General features: G+C 37.8%; 1 protein-coding gene across 1 annotated transcript in view; it reads left to right on the forward strand.

Moving 5' to 3' along the window:
• Positions 1–22,991, forward strand: part of ASS1 (argininosuccinate synthase 1) — a 681,159-nt gene that overhangs the window by 203,348 nt on the left and 454,820 nt on the right. The window contains exon 7 of the mRNA XM_044057968.1: positions 6,131–6,205. Coding sequence (XP_043913903.1) covers positions 6,131–6,205 — 75 coding nt within the window. The remainder of the gene's footprint in view (positions 1–6,130; positions 6,206–22,991) is intronic.

Here is a 22,991-nt window from a genome sequence, read left to right on the forward strand (position 1 = left end):
GGCATTGTCCTCAATGATAGACGTGATGAATGCCAATTACAGTGAAACAATGACTTCCTTGGACTTAGATGCTATACGTTTGTTTATAAGTTGCGCAACACAGAATGATTTCCTCACCACTGTGGACTCATGATGGTCAAAGATTAGATTATTATCTGTGTGTGTCCCCAAGTCCCTGACTACTTGGTCAACTCTAAGGGGTGTGTTGGCAATATGATAATTACCAGGGATGGATGACTTCCCAAAGGATACTATTATGCATTTCCTGGCATTTAGTTTTAGTTCATGGCTCTGACACCAGTTGTTTGTGTTAGCCCCTCCTGGAGAACATTTGTGCCAGTGTAAGAATCCATGACATCTCCTAATTTGCAGTCATCTGCAAATTTAGTCAGCCAGAGACCACTGATATTGGCTTTGACTTTTGAGAAGTAAATGCCAAAAAGGAATTGTCCAAGGACTGATCCCTGATGGCCTCCATGTGTGACTGGCCTCTTTGTAGAGGTGGACTCCCCAATTTTAACTTCTTGGGTCCTGTCTGTCAGCCAGTTGGCTGTCCATTGGGTGACATATTGGTTTGTACCTAACCTCTTGAGTTTAACAATGCCCAAGTGGGGTAATGTGTCAAATGCCTTGGCCAGGTCAAGGTAGCTAGTGTGAATGATTTTGCCCTCATCCATTGCTTTGGTGACCTTTTCAAAGAAGTCCACCAGGTTGAGTAGGCATGATCTGCCCTTGACGAAACCAAACTGGGTTGAGTCCAGTGTCTGGAGGTTTACTATATCGCTATTGATCATCTCCATGATAATTATTTCCATGGCTTTACACATAAGACTAGTGAGACTTGTGGGTCTGTGGTTTCTAGGGTCTGTAGATGGCCCACCTTTGTCCAGATGGATGACTGTTGCCTTTCTCCATTCATGAGGCATGAATCCTGTTTGGAGGCTATAGTTAAATAGCAATTCCAGAGGCCCTGATAGGTCATGTTTCATTCTGTTTAGAAGGCATCCTGTGATATTGTCTGGGCCCATTGATGCAGTGTTCTTGGTCTTAGAGCATTAAGGACCTGTTCCTTTGTGATAGTAGGGGGAATTATATTTGATGTTATTTCCTGACGAAAGGCTGATGGAGAGAAAGGGGCAAAGTTAGAGCTGAATTTGTCAGTTAGGAGGTTTGCTATATGTTCTGGTTCAGTATAGGTGGCTCCATTTACAATGAGCTCTATACACAATTGCGTATTGCCTTTGAGGTTGTGGACATGGCTAAAGAATGCTTTGTGGTTGTCCATGGCCTGAGAGGCCAAACCTACCTCAAATTTGGCTTTGGCCGACTTTATTTGTCCTCCAAGTTGTTTGTTTAGTTTGAGAGTGCTTTTATCCTGCTGGGTGCTGCACCTCCTAATTTTTGCCGTGATTTTCTTCCTCCTGTTATACAGCTTTACTGATGTTATGATTCCACCAGTGTGGCTTGTTTTTTGAGTTAGTTCTGTACTTCTTCCTGGTGGGTACAGCTGTCTGTATGCAGCTATTAACATGCTTTTACAGGGTTTCTGTGAATAGTTCTGCATAGGCAGCAGTATTCTCAGGGTTTATGGGGGCTTGAAATTTTGCCAGGATCTCACTCAATAGCAGGAGGTTAGCCTTAGAATTGTTCCTGAATATTCCAGGTTTAGCTGGGAGTCCAGGTTTTATTTTTACTTCGAAAGAGACCATTTTGTGGTCTGATCTTACCAGAGAAGGCATTACAGTAGGGGGTGTGCAGCAATCTCCCATATTAGTGAGGACCAGATTTATTTATTCATTATTTATTTATTTGGCATTTGTTTACCAGGGTGGTCTGACTGGGTCTACAGAACCCGTTTTCAGCAGAGGCCCGGGGAGAAAAGCTCCCCATACAGTGCAATACAAATACAGTATAATCCAATACAATACAAATTATATTAGAAATACTATACAAGAATAAGTTGAAAGAACAAACTATGTTACAAGATGCTGCAGTATATTAGTACACATCTAGAAAATTCTATAGAGTTAAAACATTACAGACTATGATAGTCACTCTCAACCATACATGATGTAGACAGTGTCCAACAAATAGTACGTAGGTAGTACAATGTGTGAGAGTGACTGTTTAGTACATGCAAAATAGAATGTCAGTTTCAGTTAGGAAAATAGCAGCCAGAAAGTTAGTGATGGAGAAGGACAGTGAGAGAGTGAAGAAGAATAGAAGTAATACAGCCTGAGCAGTAGCTTAAGGATGTGGTATAGAAACAGAGGAGTTAGAAGAGCCCTAGGATCTTGCAGTCTGTGAGGAATTGAAATGTGACAGAAGAGGACGATGAGGCTAGTGTGGAAGAAGAGGAAGACCTGAGCATTAGGCAGACTTTATGCAGGAGAAGAGCCATGTATTTTTGAGATGATTTTTAAAGAGGCTTTGAAGTTGGGTAGGCCAGGCATAGAATTGGTAGCTAGAGGTAGTGAATTCCAAAGTATAGACAGAGTATGAATACAGAGAGTGACCTGGTTTTCTTGTGGGTTTTGAGATAGCTAAGAGATTTTTGTCTTCTGGTCGTAGGGATCTATTTGGTGTGCAAGGTGTGACTAGATTGGCTAGCGCAGGGCAGGCAGTTCCAGTATGGTTCCACTTCTGGTTAGTGTATTGACTGTCTGGTCCAGGGAATTTGTTTACAAAATCCAGGAATCTGTGCCTGTGCCTTTCATGTCGTATAGGATTCCCAGTTAATAATGGGGTAATTAAAGTCACCCATGAATACAGTAGTGGATTAGATGGTTAGTGTTTCGCTTCTTCTTCTTCTTTCGGCTTTTCCCGGTTAGGGGTCACCACAGTGGATCACCTGTCTGCTCATGATTGGCAGTACAGTTTTATGGTGTTGAGTTGCCAGCCCGGCGCCCAACCTTCCACAGAAGGCACACACACACACATGCACTCACACCTTGGACAAATTTAGTGTGTCCAATCCGCCTACAGCATGTCTTTAGGATGTGGGAGGAAACCCACACAACCACAGGGAGGACATGCAAACTCTGCACAGAAGGCACCCCAGCCGAGGATTGAACCAGAGAACCTCTTGCTGTGAGGCGATAATGCTAACCGCTGCACCACTGTGGCCGCACATTAGATGGTTAGTGTTTCTAATACGTTTAAATGCATGGTATGGGTTTCCTGGGTCATAGAGGGGGACCTATAGCTTGCAAGGAAGTGGTATTGGATTTTGCCTATGGTGATTTGAACATGGAGCAGCTCAAGTGCATTGTCCTGTTTGACCAGCCTTGAAGTATATTTATTTTTGATGTAAATAAAGACACCTCCACCTTTGGTCCCTGCCTGTGAAGTAACTGGCCTAAATGTGTGGAAGGCATTATAACCTTCCACTGTTGATGTGCCCTCTGTGGCTTTAAACCATTTCTCATTGACCGCACAGAAGTCGGCATTCTGTAGGGTAAAGAGAGCTTCTAGGCAATGAAGTTTTTTGTTTAGACTCTTAGCAGTGAGCAGTAATACCTTTAGATTTTCTTGGTTTTGATTTGCTATGTCGGAAGTGCTTTCATTTAACATTGCCTAAAAGAGGCACTATGGGGGAAGGCAGTGTTTTAGCTAATATTCGAAAGCTTAGAAGAGAGAAGTGCAGACTATACCTGGCAAAGCAGCATGGTCTGTTGACCATCTCCTTCCATGCTGACAAATATTGCACCCCCTTAGAATGACACCAGAAGCTAAGCCAATTATTAAAGTCAATCTTCTTTTGTTCATATTGTGACATCATCCTTGGAGAAGGTAAAATGCCACTCAATGCTAGTCTCATACCAGCCTGAGACACATATTCCGAGAACTCCATGATGTCTCCCTTCATATAGTCTAGGGAGGTACAGCTCAGGTCATGTAATCCCACATGGACTATGACTGAGTCGTATTGGTAAATGTGGTCCAGTGACCTGAGTGCTTGCATAATGTAACGGATTCTAGCCCCTGATAACCAACTGACCGTAACTTTCTCCTTACTCAGCCTGGTGAAAAGGACATCATTGTGTCTCATGATGGAGTCTCCAATGACTAGAATGTTGGATTGTGTGGTGGTTTGCCTTATGGGCTTAGAGGTAGAGGCTCCATGAGGTGTAGCTCTATGTGTTGATGTGGTGGTTGTTTTGAAAGAGCGTTTTTAGGGCTGCTGAGGGTATTTGTTATATGTACTTTGTCTAGGAGGGCTTTAGGTTTAGGAAGGTTACATTTAAGTGCCTCAGTATATGTGGGTCTATATGTCTGCTTTGAATTGTGTGTGATGGGTGCAGTGTGTGTACTACTGACAACCATGTTGACATTAGGAGTACTTTTATGTGAGAGCTTTGCTTCCATTGACATTGTGTAAATACATCTCTCACATCAATTTTTTTGAGAATTAGCTAGTTGTCAGTAAACATGAAGCAATTTCTGCATTGCCTCCTGATGCCCATATCCATTAAGCCGGTAATGGAGACAGTGGGAAAGTTCATATCCATGGCAACAGACCCTTTTGTATTGATTAGAATTAGTTATTGACTAAACTTTCATTTATAACCTAGATCAATAGGCAGCTTATTAAGTGAGAAGATTTCTCAGTCAAAATTCACCTTTAATGTAGTAGCATCAACACTTGGAGAGGATGTGTATACACTTAATAACAGTGTGGTACAAAACCATAACCTGAAGTGATACAACCATTGGGAGACCGTTCTTCAGAAAAGAAATGGATAAACTGAACTAGCACTTTGGAGTAAGGACATTATTTAGGTCTGACAGTAAACAGGTGGGACAGTGGACCAGAGGGTAAGTATTGCTGCTTCCTTCCGCATAGTTCTGTACATGTGTTCATTGCTGGGGTGCCTTCCATGTAGAGTCAGAATGCCCTACACCTGTCATTATTGGTTGCTGACAGATGTTCTGTTTTTTATGGCACATCCCAAAGATGTGCCCTAGGTGAGTTGCTGACAATCCAAATTACCTGTAAATTATGCAAGCTGTGTACAAGTCTGGGAGTGTCTGTGAGCTTGTTAGTGAGTGTGTCTGTGTTTGTTAGTGAGTGTGTCTGTGTTTGTTAGTGAGTGTGTTTGTAAGTGAGTGTTTGTGTGAGCGTTTCTGTTTCTGTGCGTGTGTACGCATGTGTGCATGTGCGTGTGTGCATGTCCATACGCCCTCAGGTCTTGAATTAGTGCCGGAATAGATTCATGTCGCCTGCAATCATGCATTGGATTAAGTAGGTAATCTAAAAACAAATAAATGAGTGAATGCCAAGGCATGTTATATACTAAGCACCATGAGATAGTAAAATGCTGTTGGTAGAATTCTGTAGGGAAAGATATAAAGGGGTAATACGCCTATATTTACTTGGCATAGGAAAAAAATGGTATGTTCAAGTTAAATAAATAAAAATAGTAACATTTGTAAGTTTGTCTTTGAATACAGGTATGCTTAAGTAGAGATTAAAAAGAGATGATTCCAGGATCATTGTGACTATATTTTTGTAGGTGTCCTGGAAAAATAAGTAAGTCTAACTGACAGAATGTTGGGTACTTTCATAGTTGAGCTTTATAGACAAATTAATGAATTGAGCAGTACATGTGTTAGGGTTGGGATGACATTAAGTCAAGGCAAAGGTCATATGGGCTGACAATGGAACAGTGAGGAACACTGATGCACTTAAGAAATGTTACAGGAATTTTAGATAATGTAAGAAGACTGGATGTTGCTATGAACTTCATAATACTCTGCATCTATGCTTGCTGATTTGTTAGCAATGGGAAAAAAATATATATGTGAGTATGTATTGTCATAATACAAATATGCCAGCAGAGGGCAATGTTGCTCCTTTAATCACAGTTCAGAGCCCCCAACCAGAAATTGGCTTGTAACATTTCCTCAGAACAAGTTCAAAAAGCTTGCAGGAAAGTGTAGGTGAATTGAATAACTGTGGAGCACTAATGGTTCTGTAAACATAGCGGGTATTTCATAAGCGACAGTCTCTTTTTCATTGAAGTCTGTTGATATGTCTTCCCAGGCAAATGAAGTGTTTCTAATATTTTCATTTAAACATTACGTATAATGTTAAAATGTAAAGTTTTATTTTTTTGTCTTTTCCTAGATCATTGCTCCATGGAGACTACCAGAGTTTTACAACAGATTTTTAGGACGAAGGGAATTAATGGAGTATGCCCAGGTATGCGTTTGACTTGTACCATTCAATATGTTTAAAGCTGACATGTACTTTTTATATGTATCGATATTTATAGTTTTCTAAAGCAGTAATATAATTCTATAAGATTTGAAACTGTGAGTAAAAAAACTCTTTGTAAGTAATGAATTGGTAAGTACTGGTTGAGTTTATAAAATCAGTTGGAACTTGCGTACACAGATTTAGAAGGTAAAAGTATATAACTGATGCACCTAGGGAAAGCTCCTGCATAAAGAGCACTGTACTTTTTTGCATGTCACAAATGCTTCTTTTGTTAATTCCCTGGATCTTTTGTGTCTTTGCTATATTGCTGTATTGTGCTGTCACACCTTAAAATATGCTTGTATGTGTGTATGCATTTTACCTAGCCTATTGATGCAAACAAAGGTGTCCATTCAGCTCAGAAGTATGTGTTCAAACTTTTTTATAGTACTTATTATCTCTATCAAAGTAGAATTTCTAAACACATTTTCACTTAGATAACTGCACTGCGATCCAAGACTGAAATGAAACACAAGCGTATTAAAACACACACACACACACACACACACACACACACACACACACACACACACACACACACACACACACACACACACACACTACATATATTCTTATCCTTTGGTAGAATTTGTCATAGCAGAACCAGACCAGTGAAATGACCACAAGCACAGCAGGCAGCTCTGACACTATAAAACACTATTTGAAGCATGCATGTAACCAGCATTCACTTACTGGTTGTACTTCCTCTGTAAATACCTGTATTCGATGCCTTCTTCAGTTATTTGATGGCCTTAATAAATTCTGCTGTAATTCTCTTCCATTTACCACTAACTAATGATTGAATATTGGTAATTGTTTATAATAGACATGCTACTTTTTTATTACAAATATGGGGTTTAGTTATTAACTTTGTTCATCACCCCTATAAGCATTCTGTTTTATTTATTTGGGACTTGCGTAAAAGAGTTCATAATGAGCTTAAAATCCCAAGGTGCTGCGGTAGCGTTGTCACCTTACAGTAAGACATTGCCCTGTTCGATTCTCAGCTAAAGCATCTTCTGTGTGGAGACATGCGTCAATGGGCGTACCTTTGTTGAAGGTTGTGCGTCAGGGCTGGCAACTCGGCACGTAAAAATCTACCGCCAATCATTAGCGGACCGGAGTTCTGCTGTGGCGACCCCTAACCGGGAAAAGCCGAAAGACACAACAACAAGTCCAATTATGTTTGTGAAGGGAGGCATCATCTTACATTTGATGGCCACCTCATGGTGTATTTGTGAGCCATGGAGGGGGAACTATTTTAGGTGAGAACTTCTCTCCATATACTTTTGAGTTTGATGGGTATCAGAAGATGCTAAAAGCATTCATGCTGGAAAGGAGGGCATAATTATCTCAAGACATATACTGTATGATCTAATATTCCTCCTTATTTTTGGAAAGCTAACAGTTTGAGGTATGAGTCGTGTTTAACCTCCCTGAGTTTTTTTAATTCCTCCTTTATACTGTAATGTAATTTATATTTAAGTTTATAGTTGCATTTAGTGATACAGTAGGTTTTCTGCACACTGGCATTAGAGCTGTTATAGAAGATATAAATGTCTGTTTTCTAATTCAACCAGACATGTTACACAGTATGTGCAACGGTTAATAAAGACAGAATGTTCTTGCAAAGTGCAGAATGCAAAATTAATTTAGTATATAACACAAGACACATAGGAGCAATATATTTATAGTGTATTATACTGTGAGTAATGTACTCACATTTATCAACCTGTCCCACACCACTGCAATTCATTACTTCACTTTACAGAAAAATAAAAATAAATGGCTTTGCATTGCTGCTACAGGAAGTTTCTTACTTAACATTATTTCATTTAACCTCTTTCACAAGCACTGTAAGTTCAAACCTTCTTACTCAGGAATAATGCCTGCATTCAAAACCTTTGGCTACGTCTTTATCACATGATCAAAACGCCAATTTAGCAAATACCTATTCATCGACCCCAATTCAGCGAACTACCCTTTCATCGAACGATCAAATCGGAGAATGTTTTCTCAGGGCACTCATTTAGTAAGCCAACATACAGAGTGATATAGACCACACTATAAAAAATGCACCAAAGTGGGGGTATGCCCCCCCCCCAATTATATATACTAACTTCGAGATTACACTATAGTGGGGAAAAAGTGTACATTTCCACATGTTGGCCAACTAACTCAGTCCCCTGGGAAAAGAGTTTGCTGATATGTGCTTTCAATAAAAGGACATTGACTGAATAGGGGTCGATGAATAGGTATTTGCTGAATTGGTGTTTCAGTCAAGCGGTATAGATCCCCTTTGGTCAGCATTCACACTAGACACCTGTGAATGAACCTTCTCTAGAATGCTATCTGAAACCTAGAGAAGATAGCCTTTTATAGTTTCACAGATAGTTTTCCTACTTAACAGTTTGTGTAAGAAACTCAGCAATGACACAGTTAAACTCTGTTTTATTCTTAATGGTCTGCTATTATTGTTTATTTTATATATTCCTGTATAAGCTAACCTTCTTCTCTATACACCACTCCCCTTTCTATCTCTCTCTCTCTCTCGATAAATATATATATATATGTTTATTATTTATTTTACATTTGTTTACTGGGAGAGTCCGACTGGGCATAAAACACTTTTTCAGCAGAGGCCCAGGGAGAAAAGCGGTATTGTTAGTAAACTATTTTGTATAGTTAGTTAGTTATTTGAAGTTTGTTAACTGGGAAAGTCCATTGGGCCAAGGTGGGCCCTTTTTCGAAGGAGGTCTGGGGAGAAAAGCTCCACAGTATATACATACACACAAGAATAAAAAATAAAAAATAACAGATAGTTTATACAGAAATTAATACAGTAATAGTTTATGTATGCAACAGATAATACAAGAGAAATACAAGGATATAATACAATGTGTTTAGATACAGACAGTTGATGCCAGGCAGGAAGTATCACAAACAGTACCAGTACATCAGTAGAAGATTCATAAGATGAAATATACATATTCACCCCCTTTGTCCCCCCACCCCATATGTGGCAGGCATAAAGCATGATTGAGCTAGGGTAGGGTAGTAATAGTAAGAGGAGGAGTGAAAGGGGGGGGTGTTTAGGAGGGGGTGAGAGCAGGAGCGTTCCCATGAAGAGGAGAGATGAGTGCAGCAGTGCCTTGAAAAAAGGAAGATTTTGTGTGATACGGATGTGGGGAGGGAGTGAGTTCCATTTGCATGCAAGGGAGAAGGATAGTAGAAGTTGACCTAGGCTATGTAATGGTTTGTGTACAGCAAGGAGGTTTTGATTGTTAGGTCTGAGGGTGTGGGTAGGGAGATGCATAGTGAGGATGGAGGAGAGGGAGGGGCAGTCAGAAGGGTTGAAAATGAGTTTGTGGGCAGTTGACAGTTGAATGTAGGATAGGTAGTGAGGGTGTTCTAGCCAGCTTAGGGAGTCCAAGGAGTAACAGTTGTGGGAGAGGGATTTGGAGCCAGTAGCAAATTTGGCAATCTTATGGTAGAAGGATGCTAGTTTGCCTTTGAGGATTGCTTGCAGGTTGGTGAGGAGAGGGGCCCCATACACGAGGGAGGGAAGGAGGTATGTGGTAGAGAAGATAAGCTTAGTTGATGGTGTGAGGAAGCGATTGTGCTTGTAGAACATTCCTAGTTTCTTATCGGTTTTCTTAATGTTGGCTTGGAGGTGAAGGTCGAATTTTAACTGTTCATCAATAATGACACATAGAAGTTTTGTATGGGAGACTATTTCAATGGGGGTATTATTACAGCTAACTATGGAAAAGGTGTTTGTGTCTATTTTGGAGTTTTTAGAAGGGGTAGAGATCATGATTTTAGTTTTGGATGCATTAAGGGTTAAGTGGTTATTTTGCATCCAGATCTCTGTGCTGTCAAATGCTGATTGTGTTAATTGAACCAGTTTAGGAAGGGAGTCTGCAGAGCAAATAATTGTAGAATCATCTGCATATTGGATAAGTTTGGCACAGGGGATGCATTTATGGAAGTAATTTATGAAAATGTTGAATAGCAGAGGTCCCAGGATAGATCCTTGTGGGACACCAGTCTGATTGTTAAGGTTGGGTGAGGTGGCCTGCTGTCTATCACAGAGATAACTAGAAAACCAATTCAGACAGGAGGGAGCGATTAAGTTGGGTGAGCTTAGAAAGAAGAAGAGTGTGAGATATTGCATCGAAGGCCTAGAAAGGTCTAAGAGAAGAGCAGATACAATATTACCAGAATCACGGGGGTCGTTGATGTTTTCAAGAAAGGATAGGGCTGTGGTTGTACTGTGGCCAGGCCTAAATCCGTGTTGTGTAGGGGTAAGTAAGTGGTTGTCTAGGAGGTATGGCAAGAGTTGAAGGTGAATATATTTTTCGAGGATTTTTGAGATGGGGTGGAAGTTAGGGATATCAGTGTTCTTGCTCCCTTTATGTAAGGAAATAATGTAGGCTTTTTTCCAGAGAAGGGGTACATAGATTTCTTGGATAGACCGGTTGATTAATATGCAAATGGGGAGTGCAATGCTATCTGCAGCTAGTTTGAGGAAGTTAGATGGAAGGTTGTCAGGGGCGTTTGAGCAGGGTTTTAGTTTTTGAAGGAGTTTTTTATAGTGGATACTGGGATGGGTTTGAAGGAGAAGAGAGTAATGACACATATATAACTTACATATTTTAAATTTAGTTTAGCAATTGCTTCATATTTCCTTGTTTGTGTTCATCATATGCATTCTCACTAAACTAATGATCGAATATTGATTTTTGTGTGCTACTATCTTGAATATCTCCTTTATTATAGTTTTTGCCTTTGTAGCCTGGTTTATGGCAGAGAAGAGTCCTCAGACCTATTCACTTAACCAGTTAACAAATGATAAATAAATGAAGGGGCATTAATTTATGGTTCTTATAAAAAATAAAATTCCATTTTCATGAGCTAAAAATCTGGGAATTATGCCTCTGATTTTAAATGTAATTTCTAATCTTGGTCTTTGTCACTACCCCGATTCCATTACAAGCATTTACTGAGTTTATACATCTGTAGAATACAAAATTCTTAATGCAAAACAATGTTATAAGTAGCAAATGTAAGAAGAAAACTAAGTTGCTGTGAATGGATGCTCTGGCTTAAAATACTGGATAAAAGTCTCATGTCTTCCAATATTCAGATGGTCCATATTTTAGATTTGCTGGATTTTTCTCTGAAAAAAATGGAAAGTCAGTGTCTGTGCAAATGGCAGATGTGGCTAAAACCCTATTCAGTATAGGGGACCTTAACGTGAACGTATAAAAAGCCAGTCCATTTGTTGAGAAACACAAGGAAAGTGAATACAACTAGGTTACATCTTCAGAGATGGGTGAGATTAAGAAGGCAAAAAATTAGGGCTAGGAGAATAGAAGCATAAGGACATGTTTGGGAAGAGAGCAACATGGAGCCACATTGGAAGAAATAGGGATAGACAAGTTAAGACAAATGATCAGCTGTGATGCATTTGGTGTACACCAGAGGTGGTATTTATACTACCCGGGGCAAATTTTGCCAAGGCATCAGGGCAGTTCCCGCTACTCATTGTTGCTAATAGGACCCATTTTGCATGAGCACATTCTGTTTCTGTTCCAGCTACAGATGTGCCCAGAGAAACAGGGAGGCAGATGGAGAGAGAAGGAAATAATGAAGTGGTGAGAGAAATGGAGGGAAAAGCCAACACTGAGACCAGAGAGTGTGTGCAGGATTCTGAGGAGATGTTTCAAAGAAATCTGTTTGGAGATGAGTCGGCAAATAATGGATGTATAATTACAATGCTCCAGTTGGGAGGGTTGCAGGATGATTTACGTAAAGAAATGGTAAAGCAGAGTGAGCCAGAAAATGAAGTTGGCATTTCCTGGGTGGACATTATGGAGAAAATACAAAAGGAGGATGCAGAGCCAGTCCTGAAAATTTGTGGTGAGTTGGAAAAGAAAACATGCAGAGAAAGTAAAAGAAGGCAAAAGGGAAGTAGCAGAAGAGAAAAAGGCAGAAAAAATGAAAAACAGAAGGAGATGGTAATGATTCAAAGTAAATAAGAAATGGACAGTCGTGTAGGAAACTTTAATAGCTCCTTTGGGTGTAAAAGCACATGAGGCAAGAGCATTTATTCTCATTAGCAGAGAGACATTTTATGACATTATATCTGAGACTATTTTTCCAATGGAAACTTTTCTTGGAGAATATGATAAAAGGAAATACTGTAAGCCATGGAATCTTTGTGATAAAAGCATTTAACAGGGAAACAAAAAAGAAAATTCATGTACAGTTTCGAACAGAGGTGGAAAGAGACTTTGAAAGGACATTTCAAATTTTCATGTAAAGAAATACTGGACATTGCAAAAGTTTATGATAAAAGGGGTTTCTGGCTGGCAGGTATTATTGTAATATTGTGTTAAGAATAGAAATGGAAAATAAATTTACGTTTACCAAGCATGATAAATGTGGAGGTGAATAAAGGTGTTGTAAAATACTGAGGACAACCCAAAACATGCTTTTTGGGGGGAAAACAAGGACATTTAATATGTAACTGTGCTAAAAGAAAATGTTATACTTGTGGGGACATGGGACATGCAAAAAATGTGAACTGAATGTAACAAAATTGGACATTTATAAATGGATTGTAAAAATGAAAGTAAAACTAAAGATAAAGGAAAACAAGAGAGAAAAATGAACAAAGAGTAGAAATTTTAGAAGTAGTAGAAATAGAAGAAAATTTAGATAAAAAATAGAGGACATTGAAGAAGGCTCTGGAATAAGTGATGAAGACATAAATTGGGAGATAGTAAAAGGGGGGGAAAGAATTCCATTGGTAAAGGGGTAAAAGACAGGAAACCAAAATTTAAAGGGACAAGTACCAAAGAAAAAGAAGGAAATGGATGAAAAAGAGTACACAGCTAATGGTTGGATATTGGTATAATGATTAGTGTTTGACTCACAGACACAAGGCACAGTTTTTGATTCTCACCTTCTGGAGGGAAGTTTCCCAGGCTTAGAATGACCCATTAAAGCAGCGAGCATAGTAATTTGCTATGAACTTAAGCAACCATGAATCTAAGGAACAGTGAAAAATGAAAATTTTAGAGTGCTTTCTGTAGATCCGAATAGTATTAAGAATATAGTAAGAATAGGGATTTTGGAGTGGTGTGATGGAGATGTAATTATATCAGAAGATAAGATTTTTAACAAATGAATAAAGACTGTAGAGAAACTGTGGTAAGGAAAAATAATCTGGAATTTAGGAATTGAGAAAACTTCTGGAATAGCTGTATTTTGTAGAAATACAGTAAAGTTATTAGATGTTACTTTAGCAAAAATGGGAAGATTAACCACTGCAGATTTAAAATTGAAAGAACAAGTATATAGAAGTATAAAGTTATATACTTGTACTAATTGTAAACAAAGGGAAAGCTTATTTAATCAGATTTTGGACTGTATAGTGATGAACTCCAATCTAACTTTGGATGAAAGTGCTAAATTGGTTTAATAAAATAGTGTGGAAACCTCTGTCTTTGACATCTTCCTTTTTCTTTTTATCAGACTATGTAGGAATAAATATAAGTACTGTAATAATATGAGACTTTAATTGTGATTTAAGAGGCAAGTATAAAAAGAAAGGAAATTATATAAAATGTTAGAAGTTTTGAGATGTGGTAAGTTAAAACTCTGAGACAAAAAATTATGTCCTTACAAAAGGGGTATGTATAGAATTGAAGTAGATTATTTTACTGTATCAGAAAGTTTGGTTATAGTAGAAGAAAAGGTAGTTGAAACAGTATTTTCTGATCGTCTTGCAGTATGTCTAGAGATAAAACAAAACAAGGAATATGTAAAATAGGCAAAGGAATAAAAAGAATAAATGAGAAAGTTTGGTTATAGTAGAAGCAAAGGTAGTTGAAACAGGATTTTCTGATCATCCTGCAGTATGTCTAGAGATAAAACAAAACAAGGAATATGTAAAATAGGCAAAGGAATAAAAAGAATAAATGAGAAAGCATGGAATAAAAAAGAAAATATATTAGTAATTCAGTCTTACTGTGGCAACATTTTAGAAAAATCGGTCTGAATGATGGATGATATCTAAGGAAAAATAAAAAAAAATCCTTTTTTATACAGTGGCAATATGATGTCAGAAGATCAGAGAAAGTAAAACATAAAAGAACATATAAGATGCATTTGGAAGATTTAGAGCATAGTCGTAGAACATACTTTTGACAAAGAAAAAAATTATATGAAAAAAATCAAAAAAGCAAAACTACAAGAATTGTTATATAAACAAATATATTTTTACAAGGAAAAAGTGAGTATCAAGTTACTTGAGCAGATTAGTAAAGGAAAATGGAAGTGTAACGAGAGATAAAGCATGTTAAAGGGGAGATAGAAAGAACTCATGATAAGATTATGAATAGTGTAGTACAATATGTACAAGAAATGTTTGAAGGAAAAAATGTAGTGAAAAAAGACATGGAAAGTAAAAATGTTAACAGAAAAATAGAACAATGAGTTGGAAAAGGAGATTTATTTCTATGAACTAGATGAAGTATTAGGACAAGCAAGTATAGATTTGGTTGCAGGACCATATGGAATAGGGTATGAAATGTTTAAAAATCTGAGGGACTGGCAAAAAATATATTTTTAAAGATTTTGAATGACTGGCAAAATGAAGGCTTTATGTATAAAGAACTATGTACTGGAATTCTTAAATTCATATGGAAGAAGGAATTCATCCTTCATCCTCAACCCCTTTTCCTATTTTGCACATGGTATCAGGGTATCACTTCAGCAGTGACAATCATTTTGAGCCAAGGTTTACACTGCCAGGTGGCTAGCCCTGCCACTGTCCATATGGAAGAAGGAAGATAGAAGACAATTAAAAAACTAGAGGCCAGTAGTATTGAATAATAAGATTATAAGATCTTTATGAAAATAATACAAAAGATTTGAAACTAAAATGGAAAATATTATGGAAGATAGTATGTATAGTGTAAAGGGGACGGGTTGTCAAGACCTATCAATGATGATTAGAGAAATTGCGGATGATATTATGAATAGAAAAGAATCAAAAATCATGATAGGCGACCTTAAAAAGGCAAGGCATTTCATGCAACTGGACGAAATCTTGTGGGTAACAATTAAAGAATATAATATAAGTCAGAATGTTAGGAAATGATGTATGTCTGTGTATAGTAATAATAATAATGCAAAAACACTTGTAAATGTCTGGTTAAGCCCAGATGTGCATATGAAGAGTGGTACAAGAGAGGGATATTCAATGAGTTTTATACTCTTTGCATTAGGTATGAATGTGATTAGTATGTGAACTAAATTACAAAATGAAGGAAGCGGGCTATGGAACACCTGAAGAGTTAAGAATTCCAGTTCTGTTAACATATGCAGATTAACATTATAATAATTGCAAAAAAACAAAATTTGGATAAAAGTAGTAGTCATTTGTACAAATGAGTGTCTTGAGGTGATAGGGATGTCTTTAGAGAGAAAAGCAAAGGTTTATGTGATGTATTAATATAGGGATATATATTTTGCAGTGAATTACATTTCTGTGTTAGGTACAACATTTGAGAATAAAGATATAAGTGGAATTCAATGAGTATAAAACAGAGAGAAGAAATAAAATAAACCCTTCTTTTCTGGAGTACATATAAATTAATCAGAAAATGGGCTCATTTGATAAAGTCAGTACTGAAAGAAAAAATAGCATACTTAGCAAGTGCATTTATGTTGCCAACAATATTTGGAAAGGAATTATTGTATAATTGTTTTTTTTTTCCATTTATGTGGGTTTCTAGATTAAACCCAGTAAATTTGTATGTAAATATAAAGAGAATGAGGTTTAGGGTTAATTAAACCAGTGGTATATGCTGCTTCATGATTTTTTCTTTCAAATTATTAAAGTAGATAAATGAAAAAGATGAGAGAGTAGTAGTAAAATTGTATAAATGTAAGTATATAAATTTGGAGTATGGTAAACATAGTGATGGAGAATGAGTATATAAATGAACAAATAAAACGTTACCAAGAACAAATAAATGATGTGAAAAATAAAAATTGATGGTATATGTGATGATGTGAGGTATTGCCAGCTATGCCAGGAGAAGTAGGGCAGTGGATGTGTAACGTATACCAGCACACCTCGCTGGAATTTAGTAAAGAATTATATTTGTTTAATTGATTAAAATAAAACAGTTAAATCAATTAATCAATTACTTATTTCCTGCCCTAGTTAAAACCAATACCATGTTCCAAATACAGTTTTAAAAACAGATGTTGTACCTACGATGATTTATTAAATTGAATTAAAAACCTAAGTCAATTTAAATTCATTAGATACTAAAATGTATACTTTAATCACTAAAAATTATATTTACATTTTCTAACCACTGCAAGTCCGAAACATTTTAATTACTTTGTTATTTAATATATCATTGTTTTTAAAACTGTATTTCATGGCTGAAAATGGTGAGTTTCAACAATCGCAGTCTTTATTCTCCCCTTCCCCTAACTCTGATGGAAGTAGAGTTACGAGTGTTTGGATATTACTACACGAAAGCGCTAACAAGTTTGCAGTAAAGAATTATATGTATTTGAATATCAGACTGATTTGTACAGATGCTTATGTTAAAAATGTACCACCAATGTGGCCTGCTGGACAGAAAAGAAATATACTTGTATTATTGTAACTGTTTAAATGTATATGTTTAACAGGATACTGGAAGAGTAGAGGTTAATCTCAATCTACCTGATTTTGAGAAATAGTAAGAAATTAAATTACTAGGCCTAGACCATAAAGATGTTATCTCACAGTTTTAAATGAAGCCAGAGATGCAATGTCTCTTAAGAAGCATGGTTTGTTAGTCTCTGTTTGTTAGTCTCTGTAGGAGTAGAAGTTTGTAATTGTTTTATGACTTCCAGAAGCTGCACCAGATCTGAGCAAAGCTTGTGTGTGTGTGTATTATATAGGTGCTACATTCTGGCAGTTTCTAGCAATGGGAGGTTGCATGGGAACCAGACATCAGATGACCAGTTGTATATGATGTCATTCTGTACAGAAATAATGTTTTCATATTAGCTGAGACTGAAGTCTCAGGGCAGTCTGTTTCCTGGAATTTGACATAGAAGGATCCGTCATCCACTTTACCTTGCCTTGCTCTAGTAAGTAATCAGGGAATAATAACTCTTATATATAGTGAGATTTGTTAAGTATTGTTTTTCTGTAACTGTGTGAACCTGTCCACCTGTGTTATTTTTAATATTTCCTGTGATTGAATCTCTGGTGTTTACTGTAGCTAGATATTTCATATTTAAACGCTATTTTATTTATTATTAAATATATTGAAACATTTCATTGTGGCTTGTCCTTTTAAGAATATTTTAACCTTTGAGAGTACTTGTATCTATTGGTGACACTATGACCAGTCTCTGGACCAGTAACCAAGGAGCCTGAATCCTCACCACTGTCACAGGAGAGAAACGTTCACTTGGAATACAAATGGATACGCTCAGTATTTTCAGATGCAAAGCCTCTGCATCAAGTCTAATTTCCCTTAAGAGCACACAGGAAACACACACAGTTTGGGGTCTGGATTTCTTTATATCTGCCTCCATTCAAGATCCCAATAAGGCTCTCCACTAGCACAGCTGCAGGGTTAAGTCCACAGCCAAGTGCCCAAGCCAAGTCCTCCAGCACCCTTTCTGTGAAACCAGTGCTTCTTGTCCCAGCTCCCAGCAGCTGACACACATCCTGTTTGAGGTTTGATTTTCACACATGCACACACCTGGGAAAGGTTGGCACATGTTTACCTGTTGTGCCCCCTTCTGCTCAGACTATAAGGTAGTTATCACTCCCACCAGACGCTACAAAGTCAGCTACTTTACAGGTCTTACAAGGGTACCCAATAATACTGGGTGAAATTAATATTAATACACATGGTAATGTTGACCAAACAACCAGATTAAAGAAGCTCTTACTAGGAGCAGGCAAGAAGGGAAAACTGTCTACCATAGGAGTGTGTTTTGCTACCCCTTATTGAACCTTCTCTAGGAATCGGAAGAGGGAAAGCATCTCTTTTTTAGAAACTTACACAGCCTTCCCAGGATGCTCTTTCTGAGGGGGAATCATAATTGGTGCCACCAGCGGGGCACAGGCAGTCTGCAAAATCAGGACTTCCATGAAGCCTTCTCTAGTGGTCCTTTCAGTGATCAAGGGTTGCCTGACTGTCCTGCTGTCAAGGCAGTTAGGGGTTGCTTGGCTGTTCATCCAACAGCTTGGGAGGCCATCACCTCAGATGCGTGGCTGTTGAGAGTCATATCCAGAGGTTATACCATTCAATGTTTAGAAATTCCAAAGCTCCATCACAAACATCTCCCAGATGTTCCACACCATCAGAGACTACAGGCAGCCATACTGAGTCAGAAACTGCTGGCAAATCGAGTCATTGAAGAAATCTGACCAGACCAAAGAGGATTTGGGGTCTACTCAGGCTTCTTTCTGATACTAAAGAACAAGAAATTGAGGCTGATTCTGGATTTGAGCAAACTGAATCCTTTCATGGAGCAGAACAAATTTGAGATGGTCACAGCAGGCCATTTTACCTCTGCTGAGGCAGGATGAATGGATTTGCTCAATAGACCTCAGTACACTTACCATCATATCAAGATAAAGAGATGTTTCAGGAGGTTTCTGCATTTGTCTGTGGGGTCAGTCAAGACCAGTTCAAAACCCTAACATTCAGTCTCACCACCACCCCCCCAAGGTGTTCAACAAGTGCATGGCAGTGGTTGCAGCCTGGCTGCAGCTGCAGGGATTTCAGGTCTTTCCATACCTGGACAATTGACTGCCCCCTCAAGAGCATCTTTAATCATGGCCAGTGATACTTTACTATAGCTGTCTGGCCAGCTGGGGATAACCGTCAATTATCTGAAGTTGAGCCTGCAGCCTGTTCAGACGTTGGAATTCATAAGTTGCTACTTGGATACCATCAATCAAATTGCTAAGCTGACAAGCTCCAGAGTGGTCTGGCTTCTTTCCCAGGCAGTATTTGTGCTTACTGTTGCAAAGCCTCCAGCTCATTTGATTTTGAAACTCTTACATCACATGGCAGCTTTAGTAGGGTTTGTACCTTTAGCAAGGTACCACATGAGGGCTCTGCAGTGGATTCTCACAATGCGCAGTGGTCCTATTTGACCAATCCAATGGACTTTTTGTCACAGTCAGATTCGGTGGTGGCTACAGTCTCCTTTAGTGACCAATGGGAGACCATTCATTCTTCCCCATCCTGTGGCCATGGTCACTATGGATGCTACCTTTCTTGGGTAGAATGTGCATTTTGAATGAAGTGTCCTTGCCTTCTGGGCAGGCCAACATTCACATTAATGTCCTGGTGATGAGGGCTGTCGTCCTTGCATTACAGGCCTTTTAGGAGGTCCACCCCAATAGTGTGATTTAAGTGCAAATGGCTATGTCCATTCTCCGGTATCCCAACAAGTGGTGGGAACATATTCTTATCCTCTTTGTCAAGAGGCCATGAGGATTTCACAATAGATGATCTCATCTCAAAGGTTTCTGATTGCAATGCACATCTCAGGCAGTTCAAGTATTCTGGCAAGCAGTTTAAGCAGAAATATTCTTCTTCCTCATTAGTGGGTTCTGTTTCCCACTCTGGATCGTATGTCTCATCCAGCAGGTCGGTCTCTTCCCAGTCTGCAGTCCCTCAAGTTAACTGCATGGTTTCTCCAGTTCCCTTGATGGCCAGAAGTCCTCTCTGATAGTGTTGTGCATAGTTTGTCCACATCCCAAAAGCTATCCACTAGGAATGTTTTACAGTGTGGGCAGAATCTCAAAGATTTGATCCTTTTTCTGCCCACTTAGTCAGTTCTAGATTTTCTCACCAAATTGTTTAATTTGTGCTCTGGTTTTTGTACAGTAAAGGTACGACTGTCAGCCATTTCTAATTTTCATGCCAGTAGAGATAATATTCCTTTGGCCGCTCTGAAAATTTCTAAGGCATTTCTCAAGGGCGTATTTCTTTTGCATTCTCCTGTTTAGGATCCAGTCCATCCTTGAGATTTGCCTTTCTTGTTCAAGTCCTTGCAGGCCTTCCTTTCAAACTGTCTGCTACTTCAGACCTAACGTTGTTATCTTGGAAAACTTGGTTCCTGTTGGTCATTTTCTTGGCTAGGAAAGTTTCCGAGCTGCAGGTATTAGATTCTTGTCCTCCTTATCTGGTGTTTCATAAGGATAGGGTTTCACTCTGTGTTTAATACATAGACACACACACAAATGTATATATAAATATATGTATATGTATATACATATGTGCATATATATATATATATATATATATATATATATATATATATATATAATGTGTGTGTATATGTATGTATGAACATATAGAAATATAGATGTGTACAAGTATAAAATTTAAATATACGTGTGTGTGTGTGTGTGTGTGTGTGTGTGTATATATATATATATATATATATATATATATATATATATATTATACACACACACACACCTATATATATATTATACATGCACGTTTGTGTGTGCAGTTGTGTGATATATATATTATACGTTATAGATGTGTGTGTGTCTAATATATGTATATGTGTGTGTGTGTGTCTGTGTGTGTGTGTGTGTGTGTGTGTGTGTGTGTGTGTGTATAGATATATATATATATATATATATATATATATATATATATATATATATATAGTGTGTGTGTGTGTGTGTGTGTGTATATATATATATATATATATATATATGGGTCTACTTTAGATAATCAAAATACCACTTACCCGACTTTTGAATCACCAAGACAAAAGCACTGTGACTCCACTTAAACACTGACATCATCGACAAAATACTACAGGTAAGTAACCATTTGTTCACCACGGTGAGCTTTGCCCCTTTCCCTACTGTAGTGCGATCTTGCAGTTGGTATATTTAGTTGGGGGGGTGTGAGGGCGCAGTCCCCCACATGGGTGGGTTTCATGTGGTTCAGTTTTCGTCTTTTGTTCTGGTAGGGCCAAATGGTTACTTACCTGTAGTTTTTGTCAGTGATGTCAGTGTTTAAGTGGAGTCGCAGTGCTTTCTTCTCAGCAATTTAAAAGTCGGGTAAGTGCTATTTCTGTTATCTAAAGTAGACCCATAATATAGATAGACAGATATATATCTATATCTGTGAGTGTGTAATGTGTATATATATATATATATATATATATATATATATATATATATATATTGGTGTATGTGTGAAAAGACATATATATGTATGTATGTATGTGTGTACATGTATGTATTATGTCTATATATATTTTTGTTTGTAGTCTGTGTTTTCTTTGAGACCTGAGATTGTGTAGACCAGAATGCATATGTTGCATTTATTTTCCGTAACAGTTCGTCTCAGCTATAAAATTGAAATAAGCACATCTTGTCAGATCTCACCAATGTTAGTACTGCTCCTATGGGAAAACATTTATTTAAATATTTATTTGTTAACTGAGGTGGTCTAATCGGGCAAACTGCCCATTTTCAGCAGAGCCCTCGGGAGAAGAGCTCCCCAATGCATATTCAGCATTCACGGTATACAGGTTTTGAATATAAATTAACATGTACTTTTAAATAAAAGTGCATTGCACATTTGCATATACTGGCTAACATCAAACAAATGAGCTTGTTAATTAAATTGCAATATACATTTACTGATTCTGAATTATGTGCATTAGACATTTACAGAATTTCACAGACATGATCAGTCTAGCACTAATCACACAGTGCATCAGTTTGATCAGATATCACTTAGTCTCCCCTTCTTTGAGAAGGGAATGAAATTCTGTTTTGAAAACAGGCACTATCAAAAACATTTTGGTGTTACTTTTTTTAACGGTTTACATTTCTCACTAGCATAGAAAATATTTGGGCTTTTACAATTTCCAAACTTTGCTCTTGACTGTCATTTTATTGCTTATCTTTTTTTTAAAACCACTTTGTACCTCACTGGAAGCATTATCCTATGTCATCATGAAGTAGCACTTACGGGCTGAGGTTATGAGGTTCTTGTCTTTTGTGACAAGTCACGATTGGCTAACATGTGCCTTTCGGGTACATCATGGTTAACTCAATCATTAGACTTCAGAGACAATAACTCAGTCTCTCACATCTACAAATTTCCCCTCTTCAGTAAGTCTTCTGCAATTTGCCATGGCCCTTGGCATTGGTGTCACATTAAGAGATTCTGTCGTTTGAGTCAGTTTACATTCAATGCAGACTTGACAACAAATTGACATACTCCCAGTTTCTGCTGGGGTTCCTCATGGTTCATCCTTGGCCCTCTCCTTTTTATTATATTCACAAATAGTCTAAACACTGCCACTAAATCCACTTCTATCATTCAATATGGTGATGGCGCTACTCTTATTTGCTCTGCTCCCACACCCCAAGAACTCCAAGATAAACTGCAAAAGTAATTTCTACATATTGAAAATTACGTAAATGAACTTCAACTCAACTTAAACCCAAGCAAAACAAAATTAAAGATCTTCTCCAACAGGAAATCCAAAGCAAAACCACCTCCTCTCTCCATGTACTCTATTAATGGTACTATAATAGAATCAGTTAACCAAAAAAAAACGACTTGGTGTCACAATAGACAACAACGTAACATTCAACAAACACATATCACTCACAATTAAGAAAGTT

This window comes from Protopterus annectens, chromosome 16.part0, assembly GCF_019279795.1.
Source record: "Protopterus annectens isolate FY-2018-M chromosome 16.part0, PAN1.0, whole genome shotgun sequence".
Taxonomy (NCBI): Eukaryota; Metazoa; Chordata; order Ceratodontiformes; family Protopteridae; genus Protopterus; species Protopterus annectens.